Source organism: Mytilus galloprovincialis, chromosome 11, assembly GCF_965363235.1.
Source record: "Mytilus galloprovincialis chromosome 11, xbMytGall1.hap1.1, whole genome shotgun sequence".
Lineage (NCBI taxonomy): Eukaryota > Metazoa > Mollusca > Bivalvia > Mytilida > Mytilidae > Mytilus > Mytilus galloprovincialis.
The window spans coordinates 79,786,432-79,800,280 of NC_134848.1; the positions used below are offsets into that span (position 1 = coordinate 79,786,432).

General features: G+C 32.4%; 1 protein-coding gene across 1 annotated transcript in view; it reads left to right on the top strand.

Moving 5' to 3' along the window:
- The window catches only part of LOC143052878 (uncharacterized), a 45,925-nt gene that overhangs the window by 16,239 nt on the left and 15,837 nt on the right, over positions 1 to 13,849 (top strand). The window contains exons 4-7 of the mRNA XM_076226025.1: positions 4,614 to 4,680; positions 8,156 to 8,232; positions 9,064 to 9,141; positions 11,565 to 11,582. Coding sequence (XP_076082140.1) covers positions 4,614 to 4,680; positions 8,156 to 8,232; positions 9,064 to 9,141; positions 11,565 to 11,582 — 240 coding nt within the window. The remainder of the gene's footprint in view (positions 1 to 4,613; positions 4,681 to 8,155; positions 8,233 to 9,063; positions 9,142 to 11,564; positions 11,583 to 13,849) is intronic.

Sequence of the window (13,849 nt, forward strand, 5' to 3'; positions counted from 1 at the left end):
AGCTAAATTAGCTCACAACTCCTCTGGTGGCCATCTTGTTTTTGTAGACACTGCAACACGTTTATACTACGAGTTATGACTAAAAGGTGGACATTAAACTGTTTATAGATACATATATTTCATCTGACTGGCAAAGTAAATAATTTAGCTTGCACATTTTATTATAACATATTAACAAATGACACAAATACATGAACGATATGGGGCTGAGAGACAGATATCTAATTATTTTTTTGTTAATTGAAATATAGTCTTTAAGTAAGGGTTGCTTTGTATCTAGCTATACAGAAGTGTACACTTCCAAAAATTTAAATGCTATTTTTTGTCGCTCAATTACCTTAACAGATCGTCATTACCGGAGAAATGCACAATGTTTGCTGTTAAACCTTTCACCAACCGATATACATGTGTTACTACTAACAAAAATTACGTAAAGTACGATGTCGCTTTTTGTGTGAATCAGAGTGATGTGTATGAAGTAAAATGTAGTTAGATAGGTTTATTTTATGTTGGTAATTATAACCGTATCAACTTTAACTCATATCATCACAGAATATAAAATTTATAGATTGTGAGGGAGGAGGATACAAAATGGCGGATTGAGCTATTTTTTTTGTCTGCCTCCAAGCTATTTTCATTTTAAATATACATGTGAAATACTGGAAGTTAAAACGAAAACATTTAACGAAAGCAACATAAAATCTTAAATCAAGTTTTCGGGATGGTAAGCAGACTGTCTTCTTTTATTTACTTTAAAATTGTTCTTATTATTAATTTTATAGTAATGAACTTGCCATTCTCTCTTCTTTTGAATGCACATATCTTACATCATGTCTATTGATAACGTTTATGCAATTACTGCAACATTTAAGTCCTAGATTTGGCCTCATATTGTTAAGAATATTATTTGTCGACATTGAAAGTGATCCATCGATGATATAATTATGTTTATTTTACCCCACGCAACGGGTTGCGGAGGGTATAATGTTTTTGACCTGTCCGTACATCCGTCTGTTAGTCCGTCTGTCAGTCCTGTTTCTTGTCATCGCAACTCCTCTCAAACCACACAACAGAATTTCACAAAACCTTTTCAGATAATAAGGACATACTCTGTAGTTGTGCATATCGACGGGAAATTGCGATTCAATTTTTTTTCAAGGAGTTCCGCCCCTTTGAACTTATTTACTTTAATGTACTACTGCAACAGATTGTCATCGCAACTCCTCTCAAACCACACAACAGAATTTCACGAAACATTTTCAGAAATTAAGGACCTACTATGTAGTTGTGCATATCGACGGGAAATTGCAACTTAATTATTTTTCTAGGAGTTCCGCCCCTTTGAACTTATTTACTTTAATGTACTACTGCAACAGTTTGTCATCGCAACTCCTCTCAAACCACACAACAGAATTTCACGAAACCTTTTCAGAAATTAAGGACATACTATGTAGTTGTGCATATCGACGGGAAATTGCAATTCAATTATTTTTCTAGGAGTTACGCCCCTTTGAACTTATTTACTTTAATGTACTACTGCAACAGTTTGTCATCGCAACTCCTCTCAAACCACACAACAGAATTTCACGAAACCTTTTCAGAAATTAAGGACATACTATGTAGTTGTGCATATCGACGGGAAATTGCAATTCAATTATTTTTCTAGGAGTTACGCCCCTTTGAACTTATTTACTTTAATATACTACTGCAACAGTTTTTCATCGCAACTCCTCTCGAACCACACAACAGAATTTCACAAAACCTTTTCAGATAATAAGGACATACACTGTAGTTGTGCATATCGACGGGAAATTGCAACTTAATTATTTTTCTAGGAGTTCCGCCCCTTTGAACTTATTTACTTTAATATACTACTGCAACAGTTTGTCATCGCAACTCCTCTCAAACCACACAACAGAATTTCACGAAACCTTTTCAGAAATTAAGGACATACTATGTAGTTGTGCATATCGACGGGAAATTGCAACTTAATTATTTTTCTAGGAGTTCCGCCCCTTTGAACTTATTTACTTTAATATACTACTGCAACAGTTTTTCATCGCAACTCCTCTCAAACCACATAACAGAATTTCACAAAACCTTTTCAGATAATAAGGACATACTCTGCAGTTGTGCATATCGACGGGAAATTGCGATTCAATTTTTTTTCAAGGAGTTCCGCCCCTTTGAACTTATTTACTTTAATGTACTACTGCAACAGTTTGTCATCGCAACTCCTCTTAAACCACACAACAGAATTTCACGAAACCTTTTCAGAAATTAAGGACATACTATGTAGTTGTGCATATCGACGGGAAATTGCAATTCAATTATTTTTCTAGGAGTTACGCCCCTTTGAACTTATTTACTTTAATATACTTCTGCAACAGTTTTTCATCGCAACTCCTCTCGAACCACACAACAGAATTTCACAAAACCTTTTCAGATAATAAGGACATACACTGTAGTTGTGCATATCGACGGGAAATTGCGATTCAATTTTTTTTCAAGGAGTTCCGCCCCTTTGAACTTATTTACTTTAATGTACTACTGCAACAGTTTGTCATCGCAACTCCTCTCAAACCACACAACAGAATTTCACGAAACCTTTTCAGAAATTAAGGACATACTATGTAGTTGTGCATATCGACGGGAAATTGCAACTTAATTATTTTTCTAGGAGTTCCGCCCCTTTGAACTTATTTACTTTAATATACTACTGCAACAGTTTTTCATCGCAACTCCTCTCAAACCACATAACAGAATTTCACAAAACCTTTTCAGATAATAAGGACATACTCTGCAGTTGTGCATATCGACGGGAAATTGCGATTCAATTTTTTTTCAAGGAGTTCCGCCCCTTTGAACTTATTTACTTTAATGTACTACTGCAACAGTTTGTCATCGCAACTCCTCTCAAACCACACAACAGAATTTCACGAAACCTTTTCAGAAATTAAGGACATACTATGTAGTTGTGCATATCGACGGGAAATTGCAATTCAATTATTTTTCTAGGAGTTACGCCCCTTTGAACTTATTTACTTTAATATACTACTGCAACAGTTTTTCATCGCAACTCCTCTCGAACCACACAACAGAATTTCACGAAACCTTTTCAGATAATAAGGACATACACTGTAGTTGTGCATATCGACGGGAAATTGCGATTCAATTTTTTTTCAATGAGTTCCGCCCCTTTGAACTTATTTACTTTAATGTACTACTGCAACAGTTTGTCATCGCAACTCCTCTCAAACCACACAACAGAATTTCACGAAACCTTTTCAGAAATTAAGGACATACTATGTAGTTGTGCATATCGACGGGAAATTGCAATTCAATTATTTTTCTAGGAGTTCGGCCCCTTTGAACTTATTTACTTTAATATACTACTGCAACAGTTTTTCATCGCAACTCCTCTTAAACCACACAACAGAATTTCACAAAACCTTTTCAGATAATAAGGACATACTCTGCAGTTGTGCATATCGACAGGAAATTGCGATTCAAATTTTTTTCAAGGAGTTCCGCCCCTTTGAACTTATTTACTTTAATGCACTACTGCAACAGTTTGTCATCGCAACTCCTCTCAAACCACACAACAGAATTTCACGAAACCTTTTCAGAAATTAAGGACATACTATGTAGTTGTGCATCTCGACGGGAAATTGCGATTCAATTTCTTGTTCTAGGAGTTACACCCCTTTGAACTCATTTGCTTAAATGTACTTCTGCAACAGTTTGTCATCTCAACTCTTCTAAAACCACACAACAGAATTTCATGACATTACTATTTAGATGGGCTCCGTGTTGAAGACCGTACTTTAACCTATAATGGTTTACTTTTAAAATTGTTATTTGGATGGAGAGTTGTCTCATTGGCACTCACACCACATCTTCCTATATATATATGATGTGCATCTTGACTAGACATTTTTAGTCATTTTTTTTTCTTATACCTCTATTAAACAGTTATTTAATTTCTCCAATGCCAATTTGGGGACGTGGGGTATGTGAGCGTGCTCACTAAGGTTCTTTAATTTTCTATTAATCTTAGTATAACTTCTTGAATGCATAATATTTACAAGCGTATTACGAAATCCGAATCAAAGTGCGAATTGTAAGTTTAAGATAATGCTAGCGGTGTTTGCATACAATAACATCTATGCATACGTCTGTGTATTTCTGGCGAAATATACTCCACATTTGTTTAATGCTTTTCACAGACATTCGATATAGAATAATCTAATCTGTAAGCTGTTTGCCAATGTAATGTCACAAAATACGTCATTCATTTATGATATCTATGAGTGTTGATTTTGAGGTCTTGTTAAACAAGTGATATATCGTAATTTGTGCATGCGCCGATGAGATTAGTGCTTAACACATTAATGAATATTTGTTTACTTTGAATATAACTTTATAACATTTATAACTTTGTTTATGGAACAATTAGCATTTTTTATTGACATAATGAACCAAGTATGCTCAAATCAAAAACGATTTCACTCTTATTGACGTTATGCTTGCAAAAATATATAATTAAACTTTGTTAATTGGTTAACTGCGTTTAGTATGGAGAATCTCATGTGTTTTTTTATTCATTACAGCCAATCAATATCCGGGAAATGGTACTGCATTTGATTATACCTCGTGTTCAGGAACAACGACGGGATTGTAAGTTATCAATGTGTAACGATAATTATATTTACCTCATTAATCTGCATTGCACTTCTAAATGATTATGTGTACACATGTAATAGTAGGAAGTGTAAAATACGCAATTGATGATATACAATTTTTTTTATCAAGAAAGTATGTTCGACAAGAAATTGAAGACAAAAAATAATCGAGTAAATCCATATATGAATTGAATAATCTTTCGTAGACAACTTTTAATTTTGATTGTCAACACGCATCTAATATGTGTTTAAATGTTGCATCAATACCGAATTATTTCTCTTTATGCACACCATTGGAAAGTGGGGTTCTGTTTTGAAAAAAAGCAACCGAAGGGGTACACTATGTCAAGTAACTGCAGTGTCAAATGTATTTAACTTTAAACTGAACATGTACGATATTAAAACGACATACAGCAATTTAGTAGGTATTTCAACCTTTCAAGTAGTTGTCTTTCATCTTTTTCTTTACCATTTTTATTTCTTGCGTGTACTTTTTGTTTCGCCAGAGTTTGCTTAGATGTGTGGTTTATGATATCGTTCAGTTATCGAGACTTTGAAACACATCATGTTTAGAAGAACTATTTTCATAAGTAAGCTCCCCAAACACTGTTTTCCCGCTTTTAATATCTCCAAAATGGCTAAAAAAGGATATTCACAACATTTTTTTTCTTAATTTCTTGCTTCACGGAAAATTTCAACTGATTTGAACCGAAGCGATCTTACAACATCTGATAGGAGTGATCTACCATTGACAATTTTTGGTATGTTTTTCTAACCACAAACTGCAAGTCGTATTATATATATATACACATTGATTCATATTTGAGGTCCATATATCCTAACTTGTCAACTGTAATAAAGGTCAATGGTCAAGGATAACTTGTAATTTTTGAATTTTGCTTTCCCTCTGAAATGATCAAAGTACAATGCGTGTTTTATTAAGATGAAGATATGATACAATCTTATAATATATTATAGGAGTTTTTGTCCTTGAAACTTTTAAATTTAAGGTTGAATAGATATTACTTTAATATGGTACACGATACAGTCATAAGGTCGTTTTGAAAATGTCGAGTGACAAATAAACCTCACAAATATCAACCGTAAGTGACCTCGAGTAACCGAAAGTAGCCATGTCTTAACTCAAGAAAAAGTTTCCAAAACACTATATTTTTTAAATTGGCATTCTTTATAAAATCATCGGATATGTTTTCTCATTTTTTAAGGCAAAAGAATATAAAAACAATTGTTTTTAGATCGAATCAGTCGAAATACAGTTGTATGAACAGCAGTGACATTTCATAAACCGAAAGTTGGAAATATTCTAACTAATTTCGGACGAAATATATAGAAACCATCTGAATTTGGAATCAATGTTAATACAGCTATCCTATTAAGTTGACAGTAAAATTAAGAACGGAAATGGTGAATGTGTCAAAGCGACAACAACCCGACAATAGAGTAGACAACAGCCGAAAGCCACCAATGGGTCTTCAATGTAGCTAGAATTCCCGCACACGTGCAATCTTTTAACCGGATAAAGCAAACTAACACCCTTACTTCAGGACAAGGTATATACTAACAATATATTTTTCGATTCAGCGTAAAATCAGCTATAATATGAAGCCGAACGAGACACTTTCTTAACCGGAAATAGCAAATTATTTCCCTTATTTCAGAAAAAAAAGTTTTTAAAAATAATAATCGGGTTCAATCATTATGAAGAACCCCATGATAGGAGGTCAATGAAAACTATAAGTGAACTCGAACTAGCTTCTTATCAATTATTTGGAAATTTTGTGGGGAAGGACCTTTAATTGTTTTGTCGAATTATTACCCTTACCATTTTTTATTCTATTTTGGACTGTAGTGTGCGAAGGTATTCTAAAGTAGTTAAGTTGCGCTAAAGTAAGAAAATCTACGTGATATTTTAAGTGCAATTATACAAAACGCTTAAGTACAATGGTCTCCTTTTAAAAAAACGATGTGTTTAAGTATGATGGTGTTATACATTATTACAGGGTATTTGGTTCAGGCAATGGTGTTTTCTTTTTGTAGTGTTCCATAACGATTTAGTTTATTTTTTGTTTAGAAACATGCTAAGGTCTTTTTCTTTTGAATTGGTAAACACTGGTGATTTAATGGCGCTCTTTATTGCTTGCTAGACGTCGTGGGTTAAGGCTGCAGATTAACGTCCGTACGATTATTATAAGTTGGATACATCAACGAGATTTGGTCTTGTGTTGATGTTTAACTCATTATTAATTAAAAGACGATAGTTGTTGAAAAAGTGCAATTGTCACATTGTAGCAGTTAGTACATACTTTTTTTACGCCAGGAACCTGTAAATTTGTGGTAGTCATTTGTTCCTGTATGTTATATATATTTTCGTTTATGTTTTTGTAATATAATTTCCCGTTTGAACTGTTTTTTTATTGGTCGTGTTATGTCCTTTTGTAAACAAACATTCACCACAATTAGTTAATCCCTTCCAGTATCGATCAGGATTGTTCCGGTTTTGTAGAAAGTGTTTCGCTGCTTTTTTTCTTTTTCGCTGTCTTATCTTGACAAACAGTCTGGTCTAACGACATGTCTATTTTTATTTGTACAAACAGTTTGTAATGTCACAATGCTTTTTATGCTACTGTCCTAACTTTCGACCACACATGCAATGTTGCGTAAACTCGCACTTTATTGTATTGAGGCATTGGATCCATTAATAACACGCATCATCGCACTTTAGATTACCAATGTTCATTTCGACGATGAATGACAACTCAGTGATGACAGATTTTATGTACGTACTTACAGTTAACCTAATTGGTTATCTTTCTGATATTATTTTAATCTAAACCCCTCGTTTTATAAATGACATATTTACATTGTGGCGTAGATCAAATTTATTCAGTGTATGCTTACTTGTTTTTGTTAATAATTTAATAATTCTTTTGATTGAATTAAGCCTTTTTAATTGATATTTTATAGTGTGTCCTTCTATGTTATGATGTAACACTATTGTTTCAGGTTAAGATAAAGAACGGCACCATTTGGAACGTTTTAACCCGCAGAATTTTATTCAATCTATCCTAAGTCAGGAAACTGATGTTCAGTTGTTGTCGTTTGTTGATGTGTTTCATAAGTGTTTCTCGTTTCTCCTTTATGCATAACGATTAGACAATTGACATGGTTTTACACTAGTCTTTTTTGTGAGTCAAGGTTTTGTGTTGACCTTAAACGGTTTACTTTTCAAAAATTGATTTAGCTTGAGAGTTGTCTCATTGACACTCATACCACGTCTTCTTATATCTATCTTTTAATCGTTTAAAAACTATAAATCTTGTTGAGAATGTTAATATATAAATGATGCGTCTATTGCATAAAACTAAGAAAACAATGTGTTGTTATTAGGATACATAACAATGAAAACAAGGCTTTCGTCATACTAACTACACTATTTATTTTATGAGCAGGTTACCAGAAAACAAGACAGCATCGCTTGAAGAAAGATTTAACAAAACAAACTACCTTTCCATAATCAACAATCAAGGTGGGTTGATTCATGAATTGCGAATTTTGCATTTTCTATTGTTTGTTTTGTGAAGTTCCTTGAAAATTTATTAAATGGTTGATCAATAAATTAATAAATATATATCACAATGTACAGTGCAGCATTGGTGACATAAGGGATAGTGATTAAAGACATGCAGATTTCTTTTAATTATAGTAGCCTTAAATTACTTAAAATGTGATAAATTAAAACATCTTTCTTCAATCACGTTTCACATATTTATGCACATTTTGTTAGTTAAAGGCGAATAAGGTTTGTCGTAATGCGACATAAACCTTTGTTTTTCTCGTTCTGCTTGTTAGTGCCGAGAGAGAAATGCTATTTTTGATAGAATAAATAACCATGATTTATTTTTGATTTTACTGTATCAGGTAAAGAATAATTCTAATGCAACAACGTATGTAACGTTCATTTTGATTGGATAACGTCACTTTCTTACATGGCATCAATTGACAAGTGATGCTCTGGGCCCTACGCGCAATCGCAGACGGCATATGACAGATTTTAAATACATGTTTTAACGTTGTTTTCTGTCGGTTTCATTAGATTGGAGATAACAATATTGTATTTTAAGCTCCGACGGCATCAATTGGGGATTTGATTGTCGCAAATATCCGTTTACTGTCTCCGCTAACGCGTCGCCAGTAAACTTAATTTGCGACCATCAAATCCTCAATTGATGCCGTCGGAGCTTAAAATACAATACAGTTATCTCCTAATTCATATTTCATTTTACTTAGTACTACTAGCAAATTATATAGTCGTTTACAGACATATGTTACAGTTTTAAAAGATGCATCTTTGTTACAGGTATAACCTCTAGGTTGCATTGTGTCCAAGTTACTGTCGTATTACTGGTTGTTATGGTTGTTACTTTGTGTCTTTACTGTGAGTATCAACTCAATTTGCCCATTTAATGTACAAACACGTATCAAGGCATATCTTGAGTAGCGACAGTAAACGTTGTATTGTATGTCCTGGACACGGTTGTAACACTTGCATTACAATTAAGATTAGATCCATACAAAGAGAAGTACAAAATGTTAGCTACCATCTTGATATGCCATCTACTAGACAAAATAAAAGGTTGAAAATACTTAGAATTTCAAAAATTAATATTGAATTAACCTATTATCATGTGAAGGAATAGTGTTTTCATTTTCTAGTCCAGAGTCGATAAAGCCAGTTATGAAAATGAATCATAAATGTTTCTTTTCCGTTATCATACTCTGATTTTGAAGATAATTTAATGACAAATACCTGTAAAAAAATATATATGAGTTTATATAAGACAATACGATTTTGTTGTTCAGGTCTTTGCACTTCTTTCTCTGCCTTCTTACTATACAAAAGAAGATGTGGTATTATTACAAATTAGACAACTCTGCACACGAGACCAAATGACACAGAAATTAACAACAATAGGTCACCGTCCGGCAAAGTTTTTGAGAATCGAAAAAAAGGAAGCAAAATGAGTGAGCTGTGATACAAAATCTGTTACAAAATGTCCTACTCTGATATTTCATAAATACGAAAATCTAAACCGTTTTTAGCTCACCTGGCCTAAAAGGCAACGTGAGCTTTTTTCATCACTTTGCGTCCGTCGTCGTCGTCGTCGTCGTCTTTAACAATTTTTCAAACATCTTCTTCTCTGAAACTACTGAATGGATTTGAATGAAACTTAGCATGATTGGTCCTTAGATTATCCTGCACAAAGTGTGTGCTTCGATATTTGATCCGTCAAAAAACATGGCCGCCGTTTCTTAAAATAGAACATAGGGGTCAAATGGAGTTTTTGGCTTATATCTCAAACACGAAAGCATTTAGAGCAAATCTGACATGAGGGTAAAAACGTTCATTAGGGTAATATCTATAAGCCCTGAAATTTTCAGATGAATCAAACAACCCAGGATGCTGCCACTTAATTGGTAATTTTAAGGAAATTTTGCAGTTTTTGGTCATTATCTTCAATATTATTATAGATAAAGATAAACTTTAAACAGCAACAATTATCAACAAAGTAAGATCTACAAATAAGTTAATATGACCAAAATTGTCAATTGACCCCTTAAGGGGTTATTGTCCTTTAATGACAATTTTCACAATTTGTTCATCATATTTGCTAACTTTAAAAAATCTTCTTCTCTTAAACTACTCAACCAAATTCAACCAAACTTCAACTGAATGATCAGTAGGGTGTATAAAATATAGTTTGTGCTTTATTTTTTATTTCGTCAAAAAACATGGCCGTCATGGCTAAAATAGAACACAGGGTAAAATGCAGTTTTTGGCTTATATCTCAAAAACTCCAGCATTTAGAGCAAATAAGACAAGAAGTTAAAGTGTTTATTAGGTCAAGGTCTACCTGTCCTGAAATTTTCAGCCGAATTGGGTAACTGGTTTTTCAGGTATAATGCCCCTGAATTGATGATTTTAATTTTTTTTTTGCAGTTTTTGGTTATTATCCTAAATATTATTATAGATACAGATAAACTGTTAATAGCAAAAATGTTAAGCAATGTTAGATCTACAAATAAGTCAATTTGACCAAAATTGACCCCTTAAAGAGTTGTTGCCCTTTAAAGACTTGTTTCACAATTTGTTCATCATGTTGACTTACTTTAAAAAATCTTCTCCTTTGAAACTGCTATATCAATTTCAGCCAAACGTAGGCTAAATGAGTTTCAGAGTATCTAGTATAAATTTTATATTTCATTTCCTTGTATGTCAAGAAACATAGCTCCTATGGCTAAAATAGAACATAGGAGAAAATGGTTTTTTTTTTGCTTTTGAAGAAAATAGGACGATTCAAAGAACATTTAAAAAAATTGAAAAGCCAAAATAATCATTGATGAGAGATTTAACCAAAAAAATAAGGTGAGCGATTCAGGCTCTTGAGAGCCTCTTGTTTGATGATTGTTTGTTTTTCTGTTGATGAATTCATGAATACCGATGAGGTATTCGGAATATTTCCAAAAACTGTGTGAACAAATGCATACTCATTATTATTGCACATACACTATTTTGAGGCTTTAAAAGAATATACTTTTTTTATCATCAATTAATTTTTTCTTACACTTTTAATAATGAAATAATCTTAAGAACATTTACGAAAAGAATGGAATGTTTACTATTCTTAATCAGCTACTTTTGGTCGTTCACGGTTTCTTTTTAAAAATAATATCAAGAATAACAGAATAAAAAGATAAAAAAAAAAAAAAAAGTTTTTTGTTCGATTTTAGAAATAATGAAATAAAATAAATTTGTCTTTTGCTACAATATATATAATATGTCTTTTTTTAATAATTCAGGTTTCATCGTCAATCACAGTAAGTCACAAGCTTTTACATAGTTATTTTTATTTCGTATAACCATAATTGGTAGATATCTTTAAGTAAAACAAAAAAAGTGATACCAAAATAAAAAAGTAATAAGGTGATCTACAAATTTCTATAGAATGAAAGACCACGAACTATGGAAGTTTTTAACGACCACAAAACGCGTAATGTACTGTTATTATAATATCAATACTGCTTAAAATCTAACAAAACACGTTATTAACTTTTATAACAATATTGCTTAAATCTTATATTTTTTTTGAAAAAGGAAGATGTGGTATGCTTGCCAATGAGATAACTGTTCACAAGAGACCACACGGTACAGATATTAACAATTTTAGGTCACCTTAAAGCCTTGAATAATGCGTAAAGCCATACCGCAGCTGTTAAGGTCCCAAAAATGAAAACTGTAAAACAGTTCAAACGAGAAAACTAATGACCAAATTTATGTTAAAAACAAATGTACGATAAACAAATATGTAACACAGAAACAAACGGCAACCACTGAATTACAGTCTTTGTTGATTTTTGTAAAGTTGACGATTTATATTGGTTTTAGTTGTTATTATACAATATGTTTTTAAACATAACACTTTTTTTCTATTGATGACATCATTTCATTAGATCAAATGTGTACATCGATTGTATCTCCCTTGTAGTTTACATAGCTGCAAACACGACACCATGTATTGAAAATCAAATATGTGATCTAAGTTTTCACAAAAAGTCGCTTTAAGTAGATTCATGGAATACCGCCATTTTGAATTGTACAATCACAGTACAAAATCGGTCTAGTTAATTGCCTAAATCTGCAAATTTGAAGACAGATTTGCAATTCAATGGTTAGGCTGTTTTTTTCTATTTAAAAAAAACTTGTTTATTAATCGTATTATTCAAAATAGTTTTTTTGGTTTTAAAATATTTTTTTTTTCAAATGAGCTATCTAAGGGGAGATAACTCTTTTAGTACAAAATTTATACTGGGCTATTTTCACTTGAAGCAAGAAGTTCGGTGACACCATTTTTTTCTTTTTATTTTCTTAAAGCATATTATGAAACCATTCTTCTCACAATTTATTTCAAATTATATCTCATGGATTTTCTTTTTATGCACACTTATGTGTTTTTTCATAAACAAACTAACCAAATGTTGACAATTTTCAACGCCTCATAGCTTGGAAAATAGCACGGTGACCCATACTTGTTATTAAATTTTTGAAAAGAGCATAGTAAAATCTTCATTTTTGAAATGATAAAAAAATTCTATCTACAAAAATATATACTTGTGATCTACCGTAATATAACACATACTTATAGCCAAAATGTGACAGTGGGATCGGAAATAGTTTTCATTGAACATATTGTTTCAAAGATTAAAAAAAGATTTGATAAAGCCATCAAATAGTAGGTGTATTAACCAACAAGAGCACTGATCGGAAAAATAAAGGGAGACGATTGGAATATAGAAGGATCATAAAAAATTTAAGATAATAAAAAAAAATATGTCATCCAAGCGGTGAAAATGTTCTTAATACTTTATTTCAGGGAAACAATGCGCATGTGCAAAATCGATCGTGATTTTTTGTTATCGACTGATTAGATACGAAATGTTTGAAATTATGAACTGGGGTGTTATAAATTTATTGATTAATTAGATCGCCATCGTTATTACGGTAGTTATGTTACAATTAATTGACAAAAATACTACCCCACCCCACACCCCTAGACAAAAAAAAACAATGATTGCCGTCTTTTCGAAAGCAAGCAGATATAATCGTTAAGACGTATGAATGAAGTACCTGCCTACTTAGATCCCTTGAATACACCATTCTGTTTGTCAAGTATCGAGAAAGCAAAACTTGGCGATCCTAGTTTCTGTCGTCAGTTTTTATGTTCAGTATGTTGGATAACGTTTTGTTTTATATCAAAATCTTTGTCAAACATAATAGAATTTCAGAAATTTGGGTCGGATGCTTTACTACAAAATGGACTTCGTTTCTTTCAAAACAGTGACATTTAGGTTTTGACTGAGGTTGAAGTTATGCAGTCATCAATTACAGTTGTGTGTAATCGTCCAGTTGCAGGTTAAATGTATATCCATGCTAGTCAAGATCATAATAATTTATGTTGAAACTGCTTTGTTTTACATTGCGCTGGACTTTTTACTTAGTTGTTAAAAATGCAAGAGACCGAGCTTATTTGTGGTTGTGGCTTTTCGCTAAGAGTTTTGTTCCCTACGACGACCTATAGCTGTTTGTT